General features: G+C 35.8%; 1 protein-coding gene across 12 annotated transcripts in view; it reads left to right on the plus strand.

Moving 5' to 3' along the window:
• Positions 1 to 22,413, plus strand: part of HEATR5A (HEAT repeat containing 5A) — a 168,258-nt gene that overhangs the window by 57,735 nt on the left and 88,110 nt on the right. For all 12 annotated transcript variants that reach the window (XR_012478151.1, XR_012478150.1, XR_012478152.1 and 9 more), the window contains exons 14-17: positions 1,832 to 1,941; positions 7,110 to 7,273; positions 7,370 to 7,545; positions 13,961 to 14,066. Coding sequence is in view for 9 of the 12 variants with exons in the window: in XM_074235357.1 (XP_074091458.1) it covers positions 1,832 to 1,941; positions 7,110 to 7,273; positions 7,370 to 7,545; positions 13,961 to 14,066 (556 nt within the window). In the remaining 3 variants the exon portion in view is untranslated. The remainder of the gene's footprint in view (positions 1 to 1,831; positions 1,942 to 7,109; positions 7,274 to 7,369; positions 7,546 to 13,960; positions 14,067 to 22,413) is intronic.

Consider the following 22,413-nt stretch of genomic DNA (forward strand, 5'->3'; position numbering starts at 1 on the left):
CTTAACCCACTTTAGGACACTTGAGTTTTGGTTTGATAGGTGTACCGCCCCTGTCAAGCTCCCTATCTGACTTTGTCTCCAGAGCAGACTAATGCTGATTCTTCCTATCTTTGTGAAGCAGAATTCACTAATCACTAATCATTCACCCATTAATGGGAATGTGAGCTGGGATTAGACCCTTATGAGATAAGTTAGTTTCACCCTATTGATGAGGTTGCCATGCTGAGAACAATTCAATCACCTTACTAATTAGACTATTGAGAGATAGGTTAACTGTATTGTGTTGTCAAAAAAAAGTCACCATGCTGGAGTTATGCCTGGCAATGTTGAATTGCCTTGGGGCCGCACTGATATGCCAGGGAACCAGATCCTAATGACCAAGGACTCCCACAGCACCCAGACCATCACCAGAAGTTTTCTACTGGATTAGACCACTGGATGTTGACTGTTCTGGAAAACCAGTGGGAAGGATGTCTGCACAATATTCCCACCATAATCAACATAAAATGTATGTCATACCATCATTCACTTGATGTCATGATCTTCAATTATGAAGGACAACAACTAACTAAGGTTTAGTGATTAAGACAGTTTTGGTTAATCTTGTCTTGGGGTTGGAAGCCAGACTGTGAGAGGAGGGAAGGATTGGAGGCAAGGATTGTAAATGGCTGTTTCCAGGAATTTGGCTATGAAAAAGCTGGGAATTATGGGATTTGAAATTGAGTAAAATAACAAGGTCAAACAAAGACTTTAAGGATAAGGGAGCATGGGCAAATTTATAGACAACAGAGAGGAAGAAATCAATAAGTAGATAAGGAAAAATGGAAGATTGAGGATTGAGGAGAAATGGGAGGCTGAGCTTCTCAAAAAGGTCAGAGAGGACACAAGCTAAAAGCACAAATAAAAAAAGTTGAACTTAGTAAGAAGAGTAACCTCATTGTTAAAATCAAGAACAAAAAAAAAAAAAGAAAGTACCAGGCTGCCTTAAAGAAAAAGGGAGCTCTCCACGAGTAACTAATTTTCTCTGTAAAAGAGAAGGAATTTTTTTTGTTTTGTTTTTTAGGTTTTTGCAAGGCAAATGGGGTTAAGTGGCTTGCCCAAGGCCACACAGCTAGGTAATTATTAAGTGTCTGATATCGGATTTGAACCCAGGTACTCCTGACTTCAAGGCCCCACCTAGCCACCCCCAAGAGAAGGAATTTCTATTGCCTACAGGGAAAAGGTCACTACAGGAGGGTTGAGAAGAGATTTGCAACAGCTTCTTCAAAAGATATGGTGGTCATTCTGGGAAGGATAAAAAGATTAAATGTAACATTGAGGTCCCAGTTAAGATTAAATAGTGTAACTATTTTTTTTTCCACTCTGGGGTTAAAATTTGAAGAGTCAATGCAGTTGTGTGATTTCCTCCAGCAGAGTTCTGCATTCCAAGAGAAAGAGCAGAAAAAGGCTTATGGTGAGAATAATCAGCATTGTTTGGTAAGGCTTGAATAATAGTACAATCAGGGAACAAAGGAAGGATTCTTGGAAAGGTTGACTGCCTGAGCTTGTCCTTGAAGAAAGCAGAATGTGGAGAGTATTTATTCCAGGTATAATGAATAGTTTACCTTGTAAAAATCAGAAGATTTTGTAAAGCACCTTATGTAGACTGAGGAGTAATGAGTAGAAAGCACTTAAAATAGAGCTAGCTAATGTACATTTTCTGATCAATTTGATCTCTGAAAATATTGTGCCTAGCACAATGCTTCGTATATATGGTAGGCATTATTAAATAATTGTTGATCATTTATCTATACAGTGTTACATGATTATAAACTTAACTTTTTTTTTTTAGACTCTCTTCAATACAGAAAACATATGGAACTCCTTTGAAAACCCCTGCAGTGATTTACAAACAAAGGCTTTATGAACTGTTGGCTTTATTACCTCCTGAGATCTATGCAGGTATTTGTTTTGAATAGAAATGGTTGCTATTATTTCAAGACTGTATCATGCATCAGTTATATAGTTAATTGTTTCCAAGGAAGTCATGGTATTTGAGTAGTAAATATTTGTTTAAAAAAAAAAACATTATCAGATCTTTTGTGTTGTACACTGGTTCTCTTCCTTGTGGGAAAAAAAATGCATATCTCTTGTGAACATCAAAGACATGTGTAATGAATGGTGGGTGAGACTGAGCCATAAGAGTTAAGCTAGTGTCCACCCTAAAGTCCAGATGGGTATAAATACAGCAAACTCATTTGACAGTGTGGTGCCTACTGAATTCATTCCAGTGTACATTTTTTTCCCCTCACTCTAGCTGAGTCACACATACTCACCAGGAAATCTTCAGCCATCAGCCAGTTCATATTGATATATTACTTTATTGCTCAAATAGTCTTTTACAGCCATATCCATTTCTCACAACCAACTAAATAATGTAATTTGTGTTTCCACAATAACTCAGTGTAAGGAATGATTATCTGAAATATTTTCTCTTAAGACACTTGGATATCTTTTTCTATCAACTCCATATGAAACAAGAAAATAGGCTTTAAATAGCTAAATAAGTACTAGTTTCAAATGTCATCATTAGGCCTTGTGATAGTGCCAGACTGTTGTCAGAGAACTAAAGAAAAGTAACCTCTTTTGACTGTCACAAAGGGATGTGAATAAGATGGATACTGAAATTGGCAGACAATTCTAAGATTACTAAGTAAGTTTTGTAATAGGTTATTTTTTTCAAAAGATATAAAAATGTTTCAACTTGTGGGGAAATAGCTATTTGAAAAAAATAACTAAATTTGGAAATAAAGGAATACAAATGATAAGTTTGGGAAGGGGGTGAGTTATGGTAAAACCATGATAGAAAATTTTTCTATAGATGTAATCTATTAGTCAGCAAATTTATCATTTTAAAGCCTGTGGTGACTTATTCAATTCAAACTTGCATATTGATAAACAGAGCCAAGCCACAGAATTTTTGAAAGTTTATTTCCAAAATAAAAGGAAGAAAAACTTATTTTCAGGTATTTACTTGAGGAGTCAGGCATAGTACACTGACTTGTCATTTTCTCAACCACTCTTAGAAGATTGATTTCAGGGGCAGGTAGGTGGTGCAGTAGATAAAACACAGGTTCTGGAGTCAGGAGTACCTGGGTTCAATTCCGGTGGTCTCAGACACTAAAATAATCACCTAGCTGTGTGGCCTTGGGCAAGCCACTTAACCCTGTTTGCCCTGCAAAAACCTTTAAAAAAAAAAAAAAGAACCAGAAGATTGACTTCATTTTTACTGCTTACTGCAGGTAATAATAATAAATACTGGGAGATTAATTGGGGGCGAGGAAGAAAATGTTGTTTTTCTCTCTTGAAATTGGAGGGAGAATTAAAAAGTAGATATTCTGTAAGTAAATGAACAAAAAATAAAACTTCATTAAAGTCAGCATTTGTGAGTCAAATGAAACTTTAAGAAACAAGAGTAAGCTACATTTTACTGGTACTTTACCCTCTCATATAATACTTGCTATGAAAGAAAAATGAGGCTAAATTAATATTATAATATAGCCAAAAGTTTTCTGTTAATTTGCTAACTTTTATAATTTATTTGTTATTGTGATTTTTCTACTTTGTTGAACAGCTATGATACTAATTTTCACCTAGATTATTTAAAAATATTTTTCTCCAAATTCCTACTCTTATCATATCTCATTCTAACCTGAAGGAGACTCAGTTCTACTAGCTCCTGCCAATAGAACCCAAGACAAAGCCGCCAAGACCTGTTATATAAATCTTAGTGTCTGTTCAGGATTAATTAGTTAAGTTGGAAGAAACTCTTTACACAGCTGACCTGAAGATGATGAATTTTACAAATACTGTAATTCAGAAAAACCATCTAAAATGTAATCCTGGATATTGGATGTTTCAAAGTAATGTTATCCTAATTAAGATAAAAATGATTTGCATATAGAATAGACTCCAATAAAAATAAAAAATAATTAACTCACAAAAATAGTAGTGATTTTCTCACACCAACTCTGTTAGGTATTGTGACTAGAAATAGTTTACAATTGAAACAGAGAAATATGGTATAGTGGGAAGAACTAATCATAAGACCTGAAGTCATCTCCCTAGATTTGAAAGCTTATCTTTTACAAGGTCACCTGTTTGATCTTCGGTGAATTATGTAACCTCTCCAAGATTTTTCAGTAATACTAGGGAGGTGAATCTTATGTAAATAATCTTTTTTTTTTAATTCTAGAAAGGTTTTATTTATTTTGAGTTTTATAATTCCCCCCCCCCCATCTTGCTTCCCTACCCCCAACAGAAGGCAGTTTGTTAGTCTTTACATCATTCCCATAGTATGCATTGATCTAAGTTGAATGTGATGAGAGAGAAATCATATCCTTAAGGAAGAAACATACAGTATGTGATATATCAGAATTACATAATAAGAACTTTTAAATTAAAGGTAATACTCTTTGGTCATTGTTCAAACTCCATAATTCTTTCTCAGGATACAGATGGCATTCTCCATCACAGATATCCTAGAATTGTGCCTGATTGTTGCCCTGTTGGTATGAGCAAGTCCATTAAGATTGATCATCACTCCCATGTTGCTGTTAGGGTGTATAATGTTCTTCTGGTTCTGCTCATCTTGCTCACTATCGTTCATGCAAATCCTTCCAAGCTTCCCTGAATTCCCATCCCTCCTGGTTTCTAATAGAACAGTAGTGTTCCATCACAAACGTATACCACAGTTTGTTAAGCCATTCCCCAATTGATGGACATTTCCTCAGTTTCCATTTCTTTGCCACCACAAAGAGAGCTGCTATGAACATTTTTGTACAGGTGATGTTTTTACCCATTTTCATAATCTTTTTAGGGTATAGATCCAGTAGTGGTATTGCTGCAGCAAAAGGTATGCACATTTTTATTGCCTTTTGGGCATAATTCCAAATTGCTCTCCAGAAAGGTTGGATAAGTTAACAGCTCCACCAACAATGTATTAGTGTCCCAGATTTCCCACATCCCTTCCAACATTGATCTTTCTGAAAGGTATGAGGTGGTGGTACTTCAAAGATGTTTTAATTTGCATTTCTCTAATAATTAATGATTTAGAGCAATTTTTTCATATGACTATGGACTTCCATTAAGAGGTTGGTTTCATATTGTTTATGAGGGAAGATCAGGAGACCTTAATACAGGGCTTGAATTCTCTCTGCCATCTTGGCCCTATGTAGTTAATCTTTAAGGTCTCTTTATGGCTTGAGGAGATCAGTGGGCACCCAGTTCACTCTTGACTTCTTGCTTTAATAGCATTGATGTTCTTATCTTTCTACTGATATTAGTAGAGATTTCATGCACACACAGAATTTTGACTGTAGGAAATTTGCCATTAAGACATCAACTGACATTTACTTTTTATTTTAATTTTTTTTTGCAAGGCAGTGGGGTTGTGACTAGCCCAAGGTCTCACAGCTAAATAATTATTAAGTGTCTGAAGTCAAATTTGAACTCAGGTCCTCCTGACTCCAGGGCCTATACTCCATCTATTGTGCCACCTAGCTCCCCCTGACATTTACTTTTGAAAAATAGTGAGTTTAAGTATATATTAAGTATTTTAAAATAAATATAATCTGTGAATTATTAACCTAACCTAGTATATATATTTCTTAATTTTCAAAGTCAGTTAATTTTCCAATTAAATTTATTTTTCCCACAGATCTGAAAGTATTGTATGTCTATTTAAAATGCATAACCTGTTACAGAAAATTACTTTGCAGATTTAAAATTGTTTGCCAATTTCACTACATTATGACATAGGTCTTCTACAGGTCTTTTGTCATTCCTTTTGACAACCAGAAGATATCAGGTTATTTCACTTTTCTTTTCTGACAGTTAATGTTTTGGGGCAATTTATATAACCCAAAAGTGGTAACCAGTGACCTGGATTATAAGGGTTGTTTATATTTAAATGTAAAAATAATATTAAAGTACAAATGTTGCCTTCCTTAAGAAGCTTGAAATTGCAAATAGCTATATTTGTTACCCCCAAAATCAACTAATAAGTGATTTCCCACAGAACTTTTAGATTACTTTGTTTTTATAAAAAGGGCCACTAAAGTGTTTCTTCTCTTGAGTGTTTATCTAATAGTACTTTAGCTGATTGATTGCAGTTTGGAGTGGGCCTAGGATCAAAGACAAATATGGTAGTATATGAGTTAAGTTTTCAAAATTAAAGATCTTTCCCCCAGTCAAATCACAGTTAAATCTCTCTCTCTCTCTCTCTCTCTCTCTCACACACACACACACTAGAATATACAATGAAACTTTAAACATGAGGAGCTTTATTACAAGTGAACATTAAGCAGGGAGTGAAGGGAGGATGGTTGGAAAATGTGGAACTTATAAATTTGCAAATGAATGAATGTTGAAAAACTGCCATTGCATATAATTGAAAAAATAAAATTTCAATTAAACAAATAGAAAACAAGTGAATATAAATCAGGTGAAGAAAAATATTTGAATTCTCCTGTAATTCAGTGGTAGAAGTGTGATTTATACACTTCATAAGTGTGATTCATACACTTTTCTCAGAAAGTGCACCCTGAACAGTTAGCTTTTACTATCTTTTATGTACCTTGATCAGAGCACTGGCAGAATTAGAAGATTATGTTCTTTAAATTGTTTGGTAATAGTGATAGATTTCTACTGATCAGTTCATATCTCTCCTTGGTACATTCTATAACCAGTAGAACACTTGAAGCATATATCTACAAGATACCTTTTCAGGTTCTTAGAAATAGTATTTAGCCCATGGAATAGAACAAAATTAAACAAACATAAAAAAAAGCCAAAATAGAACCTTGGAATCAGGAAGATCAGGGTTCAAATCCTGCCTCTGACATATTCTAGCTTTATGGCCTTGGGTAAGTCATTTAACTTGTCAGGGCCTTAGATGACTCTAAGTTGCTGATAATTTGCTGATCTGCCTCATCAAATCACAGGTCTGGACAAAAAAAGAAACCCAGCTCTCACAAAGATAAAATCTGCTATCTGTGTTCTAACCACCTGCTCTAATTATTTTTGACAGTTGATTAAGTATTTATTTCCTTTCCTTTTTGATCCATCAGAAAACCTTTGTGCTATTCTCAAGGAACTGTCTGTTGACCTGACTGCTTCAGATACCCAGATGGCAGCATCTACATTCTTACTTCCACCTCTCTGTCACCAGGATGATCTTTTATTACTGAGTCCTTTACTACAAGACACTGACCACAGATTTATTGAAGAACAGGTAAACTCTATTCTCCAATAGTCCCTGGCTATTAGTTTTTAATATCCATTTGTGGCTAATGGTTAACAAGCTTCATTTGTTTTTTTTTTTCTTTAGCTCCTCCTTGGTAATGGTGTTGCTTGTGGAAGCCTAGAGTATGATCCATTTTCAATTTATGAACATGGTATAGAAGGGGATTCAGTACCTAAACCCCTACCTCCCTCGTTTTCACTTATTAGCTCTGCAGCCAGGCTTTTTGGAATTGTGTGTGCCCATGCGGCAGAATCTCAGAGGTAAATATTTTGAATCTCTTGACTAATTAAAGGAACTTCAACATATGAAAATATGCATTACAATTGGTGAATACTTGCTAGAATGCAAGAGAATTGGAAGATCACTATGTTAATCTGTACAAATCTTAGATTTAGAGAAATTATTAGATCTTTATGACAGGAAAGTATTGAATTATTTATCATTGTAATTGTGCATGTAGTATGAGCATATGACTGTGCTAAACTCCATTAAGTATATGAAGTGTAACATGTTATAGAGCCTACAATCTAATTGTGGAGAGAGGGCATGCATACATGAAAAAGAGAAACAAGCCTATGATATGAACTTTTTAATAAAGTTGTGTATGATTAAGTCCCACAGTAGAAATAATAAATCAAAGTCATGAAGCTGGCCTGAAATAGTGAGGTTTGAAGGTTCCATAGAGAAAACTGGATGTAAGCTATCTGAATAAGCTTTCCTGGAAATTTAGTGTAGTTTGGGACATAAAGTAGATTTCAAATAATTGATATTGGTCAAAGGGTCAAAACTGGATTTTAATGATTCAGGGATTTAAATGGAGCTCTGGAATGAAATTTCTGAAAGCATTATTTTTATTTTGACATGAAGTTTGTACCTAGATAATTTTGTTTCCTAGATAATAATGTCTCCACCTTAATAAATAGTGAGACGTTTCTATTTATATCCATAATCCAATTATGGTTTAAATAGGATGATTTTTCATGGTTGTCCTTTTTGTAGTAGAACTGTTTAAAATATATTCATATTATTATGTTTAAGCTTTTGTATTTTTACTTGTTTGCTGGTAAGACTAATGTATATGTTGGATCCCAGTGCATTTTGCAGAAGATAGAATGATTTTTATAATAATTTTTTTTAAATTGGGAAGTAATTCATCAGGAAACCTTAAGAAGATATCAGTTAACTAGAAATAGATAGCTAAAATAGTGTTTTAGGAAATATTAAGAAAAGTGATTTGGGCAATAAACCATATTGAGAAACTAGTTCAAAGCAATTATCTGCAGTCTCCAGTGAATTTTATTAGAGGACAAATTGCAAAAAGGCAGCAGATGGGAGAACTATCCCACTGAACTTTGAATTTTAGAAGTTATAAGATTTATGATTGGCTCCTATCTACAAATTTTTTCATTTTTTGATATTTAATAATGTAACATTTATTAAATATTCCTGCATTGTTCTCCTATTGAACCATATCTTTGGGTTTTTGTTGTTGCTGGTTTTTTGTTGTGTTTCTGCTTTTTTTATATATATATATAAAAAACCATAGATTAATTTGGGAGCACGTGGACATTAAAAGCTTTGAGATTTTTGTTAGACACTCCATATTTAGAGATTTTCCTTTTGTTTGCATTTTGTGGCATAGGACACCAAGATTTACAGGTGTTCTTTTTTTTAAAGATTAAAATTAGAATGAAAAGTAGTTTTTCCTTTGTTCCAATCCCTTTATGCCTGGAATAAGAAATTTTTAATTTTTAGAACTTATTAAATCCTAATATATGGGAACATCTTAAATAAAGAAATTTACAGTTATTATAATCCATATCATCAATTAGTACATCATTGCTTAATCTCCTAACTGCAGATCATTCATTAAATTTCTAAGTATTTATTAAATACCTTCTGCATACCTGGCACTGTGCTATAAGCATGAGGATACAAAAAGGCAGAGGATAGTCTCACAATCAAATGGGATGAGCAACTTGCAAACAGATGTATACAAAACAAGCTAAAATACAGAGTTAATGGGAAATAATTAACTGAGAGAAAAGATACTATAATTAAAAGGGATTGGTAAGGCTTCTGATAAAAGATAAGATTTAGTTGGGATCTAAAGAAAGCCAAAAGAGCCAATAAGTAGAGTTGAGGAGAGAGAGAGCATTCAAGGTATGGAATGTCTGTCCCTGCCAGAGGAGAAAACCCAGAGATAAAAGATGAGAGTATCTTGTTCACTGGAGCAGCAGGAACCTGGAGGCTAATGTCACTAGATTGAAGAAGTATATGAAAAGCAGTATGATTTAAGAAGACTGGGAAAAGAGGAGGGAATTCGTTTATGAAGGACTTTGATTACCAAATAATAGGTTTTGTATTTGATCTGGAAGTAATAGGGAGCCACTAGATTTTTTGATTAGAGGGGTGACATAGTCAGACTTGACTTTAGGAAAATCACTTCCGTGACTGAATGAAGGGTCTATTAGAGTGAGGAGAGACTCAAGACAGGTAGACTCACCAACAGGCTATTTCAGAAATAGAAGTATAAAGACCTAAACCAGATTGGTGGTAGTGTCAAAGGAGAAAAAGAGGAGTATTCAAGAAATGTTACAGAGGTGAAATCAACAGATATTGGCCAAAAAAATGGTTATGGGGAATGGAAATAGAGATAGTGATGAACTGAGAACTCCAGAGCCAATGTTTTATCGACTACACCACCTAGCTGCCCCAATGTTATGTTCTAATTTTATGTGAAGTTGATTCTACTCACCTACTGTACAGTTGACTCTACTCACTCCACTATACAGATGTCATATATTCTTTTTTTGTATCTCTTTGAGAAGAGACATGTTTGGGGCAGGTAAGTGGCACAGTGGATAGAGGCCTTTGGAATCATCAGGATCTAAGTTCAAATCGAGCCTCAGACACTTGATACCTACTATCTGTGGGGACCTTGGACAAATCACTTAACCCCATTACCTTACAATAGCAAAACAGAAAAAAGAGACATGCTCATGCTAATCTGTTGTTAGTCTTGCCCAATCAAAAGATATATATGTGTGTGTGTGTATGTATGTATATATGTATATGTATGTATCTATAATTAAAAGCTCATGCTCAAGGGACGGCTAGGTGGCTCAGTGGATAGAGCACTGGCCTTGGAGTCACGAGTACCTGGGTTCAAATCTGACCTCAGACACTTAATAATTACCTAGCCGTGTGGCCTTGGGCAAGCCACTTAACCCCATTGCCTTGAAAAAAAAAAAGCTCATGCTCAGCACCTCTCTAGAAATAGTGATGTTCTCTATGAACGTCAAATATATAAAACTAGCTGATCTTCTCTTTAGTACCAAGCCCTAAAAGATAGCATTTTTTTTAATAGAAAAAGAGAGATTATGATTGGAGATTAAGTACTTGCAAATTTTTGACGTGTGCCTATTTTATAGTTAGTAATGAAGATGAAAAATAGCATGATCGCTGACATAAAAGGCTTACAGTTTAATTGGAGGAATAAACTTGTTCATAAATAAGCATGATACAACATAGAATATGATAAAGACAAAAGAAGAAGTCTAGACAGAGTGAACAGTTTGGAGGCAGAGACCACTTTTACATGAGATTGATCAAGGGCACTTCATGAATGAATTAGCACTTGCAGAAAGGATTCTAGAAGGCAGGACAAGATTAAGAAGTGCCTGACAGTACACTTTAATTGTTGTCTCTGTGTGTGTGTGTGTGTGTGTGTGTGTGTGTAGTTTGATAAGAAGTAGAGTGAAAATAGGGCATATATAAACTTATTGGAAAAAATAAAGAGTGAAAATATTAAGAAATTTAGCTTAAAAGGAGGATATAGGAGGGGTTAAATAACAGACTAAAGAGTTTGTATTTTATCTTTTGGGTAAGGGAAAACCAGTAAAATTTTTTGAGCAAGGGACTGACATGATCAAATCTGTTCATTAGAATTTTGTTGGCAGCTCTAGTATGGATTTAAGAGGGGAAAGAGATTGAATTTAGGAAGATTAGTAAGTTGTAGTAGTGTAGACATTACTAAGACTGTTAATTTTTAGTACGATCTTAGGAGTTGACAAGAGTTAACTAATTGGATGTGGTAAGGAAGTTGGAGAGAAGAGTCAGAGATGATATGACGTTTTTCAGCCTGAGTGAATACATAATGGTATATGAACAAAAATAGAGAATCTAGGGAAAATATATGTTTTGAATAAAAGATAATGAGATTTGTTTTGAATATATTGATTTTGAAGTTCTGACCTGACATTCAAATAGAGATGTCATCAAGTAGTTAGAAGTATGGAAATGGGACGCAGAGATAAGAAGTCTGAATTATATGTATTTCAGAATCATCTGCATGGAGCAGATAATTGAAACCATGAGACTAAATAAAATTGACAGGGAAATGGATAAGAATACTGGAGAGCAATATGAAACTATGCCCAAAGAGCAATAAAACTGCTCATACCCTTTGAACCAGCTATTCCAATTCTAGGCCTATATCCAGAAGAATTTTTGGAGCAAGGGACTGACATGATCAAATCTGTTCATTAAAATTTTTTGGCAGGTCTAGTATGGATTTAAGGGGGAAGGAGATTGAATTCAGGAAGATTAGTAACAATAAAGAAATAAAAGTCCCAAAGACTTAGCCTTGGCATATACATCTATACTGGGAGTGGAGAAAAAGGAAAGAGGGGGGAAAAAAAGATGGCATGGCAAAAGAGACCTAAGAAGGAATAATTAGAAAGAGGGATCAGAGGAAATCAGTGTCTTGAAATACAGTGAAGGAGAGAGTAGTAAAAAACTCATAAGTAGTCATTTTAAAATTTTTCAGAAACTCAAGGAGGTTGAAGATTAAGAAGCATCAGATGACTTTGACAATTAAGTCTGTTGTATATGCAGAATAGTGAGAGCAGAAGCCAAAAGCAAGAGGGTTTGATGTGAGTGACTGATAAAGAGGTAAATGGGGTGAGTCTAGAATGTTATTTTTTTAGAACTTAAGTAAGGATGAAGAGAACATGTTTGATGATTTTTTAAAGTTTTTTAATTAATATTTTATTTTTCCAAATACATGTTATGAAAGTTTTTTGACATTCATCCATATGGCTATGATTATTTTTAGGGTACAAAATTTCTTTCCATTGTTTCTTCTGACCCCTCTCACCTCAGTGGTGAACATATTTCTGTTAAACATGTTTACAGGTTAGTCATTTTTCAGTATGTGGAATTAGGTTTGAGGGAGAGAAATACAAATGAGATATTTTTTTAAAAAGTGAATGTAGGGGCAGCTAGGTTGCGCAGTGGATAGAGCACCGGCCCTGGAGTCAGGAGTACCTGAGTTCAAATCTCGCCTCAGATGCTTAATAATTACCTAACTGCGTGGCCTTGGGCAAGCCACTTAACCCCACTGCCTTAAAAACAAAAAGCTACTGATTGTAAAATCAACTCCAGAAGGAAAGAGGGAAAGCCAATGAAGAGAATGGACAGATAAGGAAATTTCAAAGGACTAGAGGTCATGATGCAAATGAAGAACAGATTTAGGAGAAGAAATGTAGTGGGAGAGTTATGTGAATAGGAATTTATTATCATAGAAGAAAATTTTAGGGTTTAGGATTTTAGAGATAGAATAACTTAAGATACTCTCAGTATAGCTATATATCTGAGTAACTGAAAAGATGAAGTTCCTAAGGGTTGATGCTGATAATGAGAGCCCTGTTTTAGAGGACTTACCAGTAAAAAAGGGTTGAAATCATTGAAAGTGATGGCAAGAGATTGGAGTAAAGAGAGAATCTAACTCAGATCTGAAGTTATAAAAAAAGATGAGATTCACCATTATTAGGTAATCATGAAAGATGATGTAAGTGAATGAAATGAACATCCAAAGAGGTGAGGTTGTTGAATGATGCTTATAAATGATTGGTCTGGATGTCCTGGAGGGTATCTTTAGAATAATTTCCATATTTATTGTGGAATATTGAAATTTTTAAGGAATAAATTCATCCATATGACTTTTGAATGGATAAGAAAAATGCACCATCCCAGCTTATTAAACATTCCTACTTTGTCATTTATGTAATTTACTCTGAAGACCTAGAGTAGCATGGTGCTGAACCCAGAATTTGGAATACCTAAATTAAGATTTGCTTCTGATACTAGCTATTTGACCTTGGCAAATCATTTAATCTTTTCCAACCTCTGACAGCCTCTAAAGTCTATGTTGCTCCATTTGGAGTTTTCTTGGCAAAGAAGATATTTTATAGATGAAGAAATTGAGGCAAAACTGGGTCAAGTAATTTGCCCAGAATCACACAGTTAATATGTATCTGAAGGCAGATTTGAACTCAGGAAAATGAATCTTTCTGACTCCATACCAGCATCCCATTCACTGAACTAACTCACCCGTACAGATAAATGGCAGTCCATTTGCATTGGTAGAATGAATTCCAAACTCAAAAAAACCCCAAAAAACTCCATGTCCTTGGTGTATTATTTAATCTAATCTGTTCCTTTTCTATAAAATTTTAAGCTTTTAATCATCAATTGTATAAATTTTAGTACCCTTTACAAGATAATTTTAGTAACAAATTTAGAAACTTCAGGGGAAGTCCTTTAACCTTTTTTTAAAAAAAATCATTTCATTTATAACTGCTTTTTAACATTTTTGCTTTTAATTTTAAGGCTCTTGGTACTGGAACAACTTTTGGACAGTATAAAACACACTAAAGCATCTCGTCAGCAAGTTGTACAATTGCATGTTATATCAGCATTTTCTAATTTTTTGAAGGTAAGTCTTATGTTTTGTAAATAATCATTTGCTTGTGTGTTTTTATTGACAAAAAAAAGTATCAGTAGCTTCATTAGCCTTCTCCTCAGTAAATTATTTCAAGAATTGAACTTCTTCCTTTCCTATAATTACATATAATCATTTTAGGGCAAGAAATTCTATTTTCCCTGTCAATCTTTTAGTTGGATCTCACCCTTTTGACTTTGTCTCATTAGTTCCATACCTCAAATACATAATCTAACTAACCTTGACAATTTTGTATTTAAAAAAAATCAGTTGACATATATTTAGCTGCTTTTTCAGGCAAAGTAAATTGTTAAATAGATGTATAGTCTAGGTTGTTGATATTGTCTGATACAAACTCCTTCCATTTGCGGCTTAAATTGCTATTATAAAACATCTAATTTAATCAATGACAATTATTATTCAATAAAAGATTAATGGTTGGGGTTTTCTAGGTGGCACAGTGTGTAGAGCACCGGCCCTGTAGTCAGGAAATGGTATAGTCAGTCAAATGGTACCTTAAATACTTGATACATATACTATATGACTTTGGGGAAGTTACTTAACTCTGTTGCCCTACTCTGTTTTTTTAATTTTTTTAATTTTATTTTTTTGGGGGTTTTTTTGGCAAGGCAAATGGGGTTAAGTGGCTTGCCCAAGGCCACACAGCTAGGTAATTATTAAGTATCTGAGGCTGGATTTGAACTCAGGTACTCCTGACTCCAGGGCCAGTGCTCTATCCACTGCGCCACCTAGCTGCCCCTATAAATTTTTTTTTTTTTTTTTTTTTTTGCAAGGCAAATGGGGTTAAGTGGCTTGCCCAAGGCCACACAGCTAGGTAATTATTAAGTGTCTGAGACCGGATTTGAACCCAGGTACTCCTGACTCCAAGGCCGGTGCTCTATCCACTACGCCACCTAGCCGCCCCCCTATAAATTCTTTAATGAAATTAAATGAGTTTTAAATTTAGTCAAATTGTTTTTGGACATGAATCAAAATTAGGGCTTTTATAATTGAGTGTTTTCATTTAATGTAAGTTTATTTTGTTTACATTAAGTATAGCTGAGGAAAAGCCTACTCTTAACTAAAAAAGAGTTTTTAGTAATAGTATTGTCTTACTACTATACATACATATATCTATATTTAAATAAGATTTAAGCTTATAGCAAAAAAATACTGTTTAAAATGTCTGTTTAACTGAACTATAAATATAGATTTAAAGCAACCTACTCTAATTGCAGACTAATTGATTTGCATTCCAATATATTTCTGAAACTACTTGGGAAAATTCAGCCATTCTGAAAACATTTATTAAAAAACCTAATATCTTAAGAATAGCAACAACAACAACAGCTAACATTTATGTAACACTAACTGTGTTTCAGGCACTGTACTGAGAGTTTTACATACATTATTTTATTACATTTATTTCATATGTATGTTTATATTAAACACATTGAAACACATAAACAAATACAAAATAAACAAAACACAGGATCTGACATTAAGGGAAGACATCCTAAGAAGTAACGATACATGGAATATGACAGATGACATAAGTTATGGAGTGATCCAGATAAAGTGGACCAGAATGTTTAAGAAAATGTTTTCACCTGAGGTTCAGGGAAAGCTACACAAAGATGGTACCTGATTTGAGCTTCAAAGGAGCATAAAGAGTCTTGAAAGCAAAGATGAGGAGAAAGTACATGGAAGAATCATTATTAATCTTTATATAGTTCTAAAGATTATGGGCTGTACATACATTTGACCCTCATAATAACTCTCATCCAGGTGCTATTATTATCTTCATTTTATTGTTACAGAAACTGAGCCTTAGGATGTTAAACTATATAACTAGTTAATATCTGAGGCAAGATTTTAATAATAATGGGGGCAGCCAGGTGGCGCAGTGGACAGAGCACCAGCTCTGGAGTCAGTAGCACATGGGTTCAAATCCGGCCCGAGACACCCAACAATCACCCAACTGTGAGGCCCTGGCCATGCCATCCAACCCCATCTGCCCCGCAACCTCCCCCCAAATAATAACAACAACAATCATAATAATAATAATAAGTAATAGTAAATATGCTTCAGTCTGTGTTCCAATACCACCAGCTCTGTTGCCAGTGGATCACAATAGCTACTTCCATATTTTTCCACTGTTGCCATTGCTGATTCCAACTCCCTCCATTCGTACTTCCCCACTACCATACACTATATTTTCTCTCTCCTTTCACTCTGTCCCTCTTCTTAAATGTACTGTGGGGTAGCTGAGTGGTGCAGTACACTGATCACCAGCCCTGGGGCCAAGAGGCCCTGAGCCCACATACCACCCCTAAGGCCCAGCAACCACCCGGCCCTGTGGTCATGGACAGGTCATCCAATCCCAGCACCTTGCAAGAAGTGAAAAAAAAAATGTGTTGTTTCTGACCACTCTCCCTCATGGTTCACCCTCTCCTCCATCACTCACATCCCCCCTTCCTCCATCCCCCTTCTCTCATTCTTACTCTAGATGTACCCCATTGAGTGTGTGTGTGTGTGTGTGTGTGTGTATGCTGTTTCCTCTCCTAGCCACCTCTGATAAGAGCTAAGGTTCCCTCATTCCCCCTTCGCGTTCCCCTCTTCCATATCATTGCAATAGCTCATTGTGATTAAAAAAAAATCTTATTATATGAAATATCTTAGCCTATTCCACCTCTCCTTTCTCTTACTCCCATTACATTTCCCTAGCCATTGACTCATTTTTAAAATTTTTTTATTTATTTTTATTAAAGATATTATTTGAGTTTTACAATTTTCCTCCCAATCTTATTTCCCTCCCCCACTCCACCCCCACTGAAAGCAATCTGTCAGTCTTTACTTTGTTTCCATGTTGTACATTGATCCAAATGGACTGTGATGAGAGAGAAATCATTTTCTTAAGGAAGAGACAAAAAGTCTAAGAGATAACAAGATCAGACTATAAGATATTTGTTTCGTTTTTTTTTTAGGTTTTTGCAAGGCAAATGGGGTTAAGTGGCTTGCCCAAGGCCACACAGCTAAGTAATTATTAAGTGTCTGAGACCAGATTTGAACCCAAGTACTCCTGACTCCGCCACCTAGCTGCCCTGTCTGGGTTTTTTTCCCCTGAATTAAAGGGAATAGTTCTTGAACTTTGTTCAAACTCCATGTCTCTGTATCTGGATAGAGATGGCACTCTCCTTTGCAGACAGCCCAAAATTGTTCCTGATTGTTCCATTGATGGAATGAGCAAGTCCATCCATCGCTCCCATGTTGCTGTTAGGGTGTACAGTGTTTTTCTGGTTCTGCTCATCTCACTCAGCATTGGTTCATGCAAATCCCTCCAGGCTTCTCTAAAATCCCATCCTTCCTGGTTTTTAATAGAACAGTAGTGTTCCATGACATACATATACCATGGTTTGCTAAGCCATTCCCCAATTGAAGGACATTTACTTGATTTCCAGTTCTTTGCCACCACAGACAGGGCTGCTATAAATATTTTTGTACAAGTGATATTTTTACCCTTTTTCATCATCTCTTCAGGGTATAGACCCAGTAGTGGTATTGCTGGGTCAAAGGGTATGCTTATTTTTGTTGCCCTTTGGGTGTAGTTCCAAATTTCTCTCCAGAAAGGTGGATGAGTTCATAGCTCCACCAACAGTGTAACAGTGTATTGACTCCATTTTTACAATATATTATATCTTCAAATTCAGCTCTCTCTCCTGTGCTTCATCTATAAAAGCTCCTTCTACCTGCTCTGTTAAATGAGAAGTTTCTTATGAGTATTATCAGTATCATTTTTCAATGCAGGAATAAATGTAGGTCATCATCATTAAGTCCCTCCTATTTTACCCTTCTCCTCCACTCTCTATGCTTCACCTGAGTCCTGTATTTGAAGATCAAAGTTTCTGTTCAGCTCTGACCATTTTAACAGGAACATTTGAAATTCCCCTGGTTCATTGAAAGTCCATCTTTTTCTGTGGAAGAGGACATTCAGTTTTGCTGGGTAGTTGAATCTCAGTTGCATTCCAAACTTTTGCCTTCCAGAATATTATATTTCAAGCCCTACGAGCATTTAATGTGAGCCTGACTGCAGCTCCACGATATTTGAATTGTATTTGCTTGTAATATTTTCTCTTTGACTTGGGAGTTCTGGAACTTGGCTATAATATTCTTGTGGGTTGGTTTTTTTTTTTTTATCTCTTCCCAGGGGGAGATTGGTAGATTCTCTCAATTTTTATTTTGCCCTCTGCTTTGGAGGATATCTGGGCAATTTTCCTGTGGGAATTCTTTAAAAATGAGGTCAAGGCCCTTTTCCTGATCATGACTTTCAGGTATCCCAATAATTTTTAGGTTATCTTTACTAAATCTGTTTTCCAGATCAGTTGTTTTTTCAATGAGTTGTTTCACATTTTCTTCTGATTTTTCATTCTTTTGGTTTTGAAGTATTGTGTCTTGACTTCTCATAAAGTCAGCAGTTTCCTTTAGTTCCATTCTACTTCTGGAGGATTTGTTTTCCTCAGAGAGCTTTCTTATCTCTTTTTCCTTCTGACCAATTCTGTTTTTAAAAGCATTCTTCTCAGGGGCAGCTAGGTGGCGTAGTGGATAAAGCACCGGCCCTGGAGTCAGGAGTACCTGGGTTCAAATCTGGTCTCAGACACAATAATTACCTAGCCGTGTAGCCTTGGGCAAGCCACTTAACTCCATTTGCCTTGCAAAAAAAACCTAAAAAAAAAGAACAAAAAAAAGACCTAAAAGCATTCTTCTCCTCAATACCTTTTTGAACTGTTTTATCTATTTGACCTATGTTTAACGTGTTCTTTTTTTTTTTTAAGATTTTTCAAGGCAATGGGGTTAAGTGGCTTGCCCAAGGCCACATGGCTAGGTAATTATTAAGTGTCTGAGGTTGGATTTGAACCCAGGTCCTCCTGACTCTAAGGCCAGTGCTCTATCCATTGTGCCACCTAGCCGCCCCTAACATGTTATTCTCTTCAGCATTCTTTTGGATCTCCTTTACTAAGCTGCTGACTTCTTTTTCATGTTTTTCCTGCATCACTCATTTCTTTTCCCAATTTTTCTTCTATCTCCCTTACTTGATTTTCAAAATCTTTTTTGAGCTTTGTTGTAGCCTGAACCCAATTTCCATTTTTCTTGCAGTCTTTAGATGCAGGAGCTTGTACTTCCTCATCTTCAGATTGAGTATTTTGATCTTTCTTGGGATCATAGACAATGTATTCTCAATGGTGTTCCTCCTTTTTCTCTGTTTACTCATTTCCCCCAGCCTGTGCCTAGTTTTGGGGTGTTTCCTGAGCTTTTGAATATTATTGGGACACATATCCCCACAAGGATTTCCATGTGTGAGGCTCTGTCTTCCCTCCTTGTCTTTGAATGACCACAAGTGCACCCCTCTGCCATGGGTCCAAGGTAGTGGTGGGGCCTGCTGTTCTGTGGGGGGCCTAGACTGCAATCAGGATCTGAATGTGGTCAGAACCAGGTACAGGGGACAGACCTCTGAAGTTTCTCTGCACTCCCCTAACTTTGGTATGCTGATCATTCATGGCTCAGTTGCCTGGGGGCTCCTGCTTACTGGCTCTGCCTGCTTCAGGTTCCTGGATCTGGGCTGCCACAGCCAAGCTGCTTACTCTGGCAGAGGTCCCCTTCACTGATCTTCCAAGTTGTGCCTGGTGCTCCCCCGGTGTAGTTCAGGAAACTGCCCCCACTGCCATGAGCTGTGGCTCCCAGGCATCCTGGCTGAAGTTCCTTCACTCTTGCCAGCTGTCCCTCTAACCCCATGGAGTATGGAGCCTTTCCGCTATTTCCAGGTTACCTTGGATTGGAGAATTGGCTCACTGGATCTCTCTGTGGGTTCTGTCTCTTGAAAATTTAGTTAGTCCTTATTTTATAAGTTTTGAACTATTAGAGAGAGAGAGAGAGCACCTAAGAGAGGCTCTTCTCCTGTTGCCATCTTGGCTCTGCCCCCTGCATTTTTCTTAAGACAGGCCCCAACCACCATTCTAACTCACCTCTCTTCTACCATATATTCTAGTTTCCTATTTATTGACTGATCTGGGAACATAGTGAGCTTAGTTTCCCTGGGTGCCAAGCACAGAAACTGAAGTGAAACAGACTCCTTGCAAGGAATCTACAGTTTTGCTAGGGGATACTTATAGAGGCAAGATGATGTTGCTGGAGGGGGCAAGGAGATCTAGCTGAACGATCAAATGAGTCTTTCTGTCTACTAGTTTCTTAAGCTGAGCCTTGAAGGATACTTAGAAGTGAAGGTGAGAAGTACATTCCAGTCAGTGGGAACAGCTAGTAATAAAGAACAGAGATAGGAGGTGGCATATTGTCTGAAAAACAATTAGAAGGCTAGGCTAGCTATAATTTAGTTTTGATATTGTAAATTCAAAGTATCAAGAAAATTTCCAAGTGCAGATGTCCTTTAAGCAATTTGAGTAATAGCTATATGTATGCATTTCTGTGCTGTCTTCAAAGAGCATGATGGAGAGAATGAAGTCACCTAAGGAGAGAGTATATAAAGATTGAAGGTCCAGAATAGAACCATAGGTAAACACCCCTTTTTAGGAGCTGAGAGGATGATTAAATAAAAAAAGAACTTCAGTGAAACAAACTAAGAGAGATTGATATTCAAGTCTTAGAATCTAGAAGATAAAAGTGGATAACAATATGAAAAGCTAATGAAAGTTAAAGGAAGATAAGAACTGAGAAAAAGCCATCAGATTTAGTAAGGCAGAGATCACTGGCAACCCTTTCAGTCAAGTGGTAGAGTTGGGAAGCCAAATCACAAAGGGGTGAGGAGCAAATAGGTTAGTAGGGAGGTAGAAGTAATAAGCATAGAATACTCTGAAGACTTTAGCAAGGAAGAGAACAGTTTACTTTGTCTGGGAAAAAGAACAGTTTATAGCACTTTAGCTGTTGCTTAAGGCTAGGGGAGTCTAACCATGTTTGTAAGCAAAGGTCAGTAAATAGGAAAGAAAAGATTGAAGATGAATATGAAAAGGATGATTGATACAAGCTGCTGAAAGAGGCAGGAAGGAATAAGATTGAATGCACAGTAGCAGTTGGTATTGTGAAAAAGATTAGTGCAGCTTCATTTTCTAAGAATGGAAAAGATAACAGGAAAATAGGAAAAAAGTTCTTAAGCTAGGAGAGAATTGACTTAGGGTAGTTCTTGGACCGTGACATAAGAATGTTTGAAACAACTACTGTAGGGATTGTGAAAAATTAAAAAAGGGTTGTCTTGCATTAGTGTGTGATCATTTAAAAGAAGGAAGTGGAAAACTACTTTATTGTCCTTGCAAAGAAAACTTCAAATGGGGTCATAAAGAGTCAGACACGACTAAAACAACTGAACAAATGAATTTGTCATGAGCTGAAGCAGCACAATTTTTTACTTTCCTCCTGTAGTGTTCAGCATCTTGAAAATAATATTAAAGTGACTGAGGTTTGGCATTAATGAGACTGAATTGCAAAGGTGCAAAAGATTTAAAGGTAAACCTCACTGAAATCATTAGACAGAACTGAAAGTGAGAAATGAGACAGAGACAGTGATTGAGTGGAATGACAAAGAATGATGGAAAGACTGAAGAGGAACTGTGAGGCAGGCAACAGAAAAGCTTGTAAACAGAAGATTTTTATCAGAAAAGAGAATTTCTGAGTTCAAGATCTTTTAAATGTAACAGTTTTAAGTAATGTTAAGGTTACTGTCCTGTTAGTTTCTGAGAAAGGATAGACATAGATGTCTTTGGAATTGAAGAAATTAAGAAGAAATTAAGGCTTTTCAGAAGGTCTTGAACATTAATGCTGAAGATTGTGTGTGTTTGTGTGTGTGTATGTAGATATATGTGTGTAGATATATGTATATATAATATATCCATATGTGTGTAGATATATATTATATATATTATATATTATATATGTGTGTGTGTGTGTGTGTGTGTGTGTGTGTGTGTATAATTTTTTTAATATGACCGGTGTGAGAATTTGTTTTAGTTGACTTTGGTTAGCAGAGCTTTCTGTCTTGTGTGGCAGGAAGGCAGAAAGCATTTTAGTTAATAGAAAAAAATAAAACTTTAAAAAAAGACTTAAAGGAATAATTAGTATTTTCCAACAAAAGCTTAAACATTTCATAAATGTTTATTCATTGATCAAGTGACTTCAGGAAAAATTTAGCTTTAGCATTGTAGTTACTAAAAATGAAGGAGGAAATGGTTGAAAGAAAATATGAGTCACTTACTGAAGGATTGTATTGATAATTAAGGGAAAGAAACTCAGAATTGAGTAGGTGATAGCAGCAAGAATCTGGATAAGACTAAGAGCAAAT

Source organism: Macrotis lagotis, chromosome 4 (genome assembly GCF_037893015.1).
Source record: "Macrotis lagotis isolate mMagLag1 chromosome 4, bilby.v1.9.chrom.fasta, whole genome shotgun sequence".
Classification (NCBI taxonomy): domain Eukaryota; kingdom Metazoa; phylum Chordata; class Mammalia; order Peramelemorphia; family Peramelidae; genus Macrotis; species Macrotis lagotis.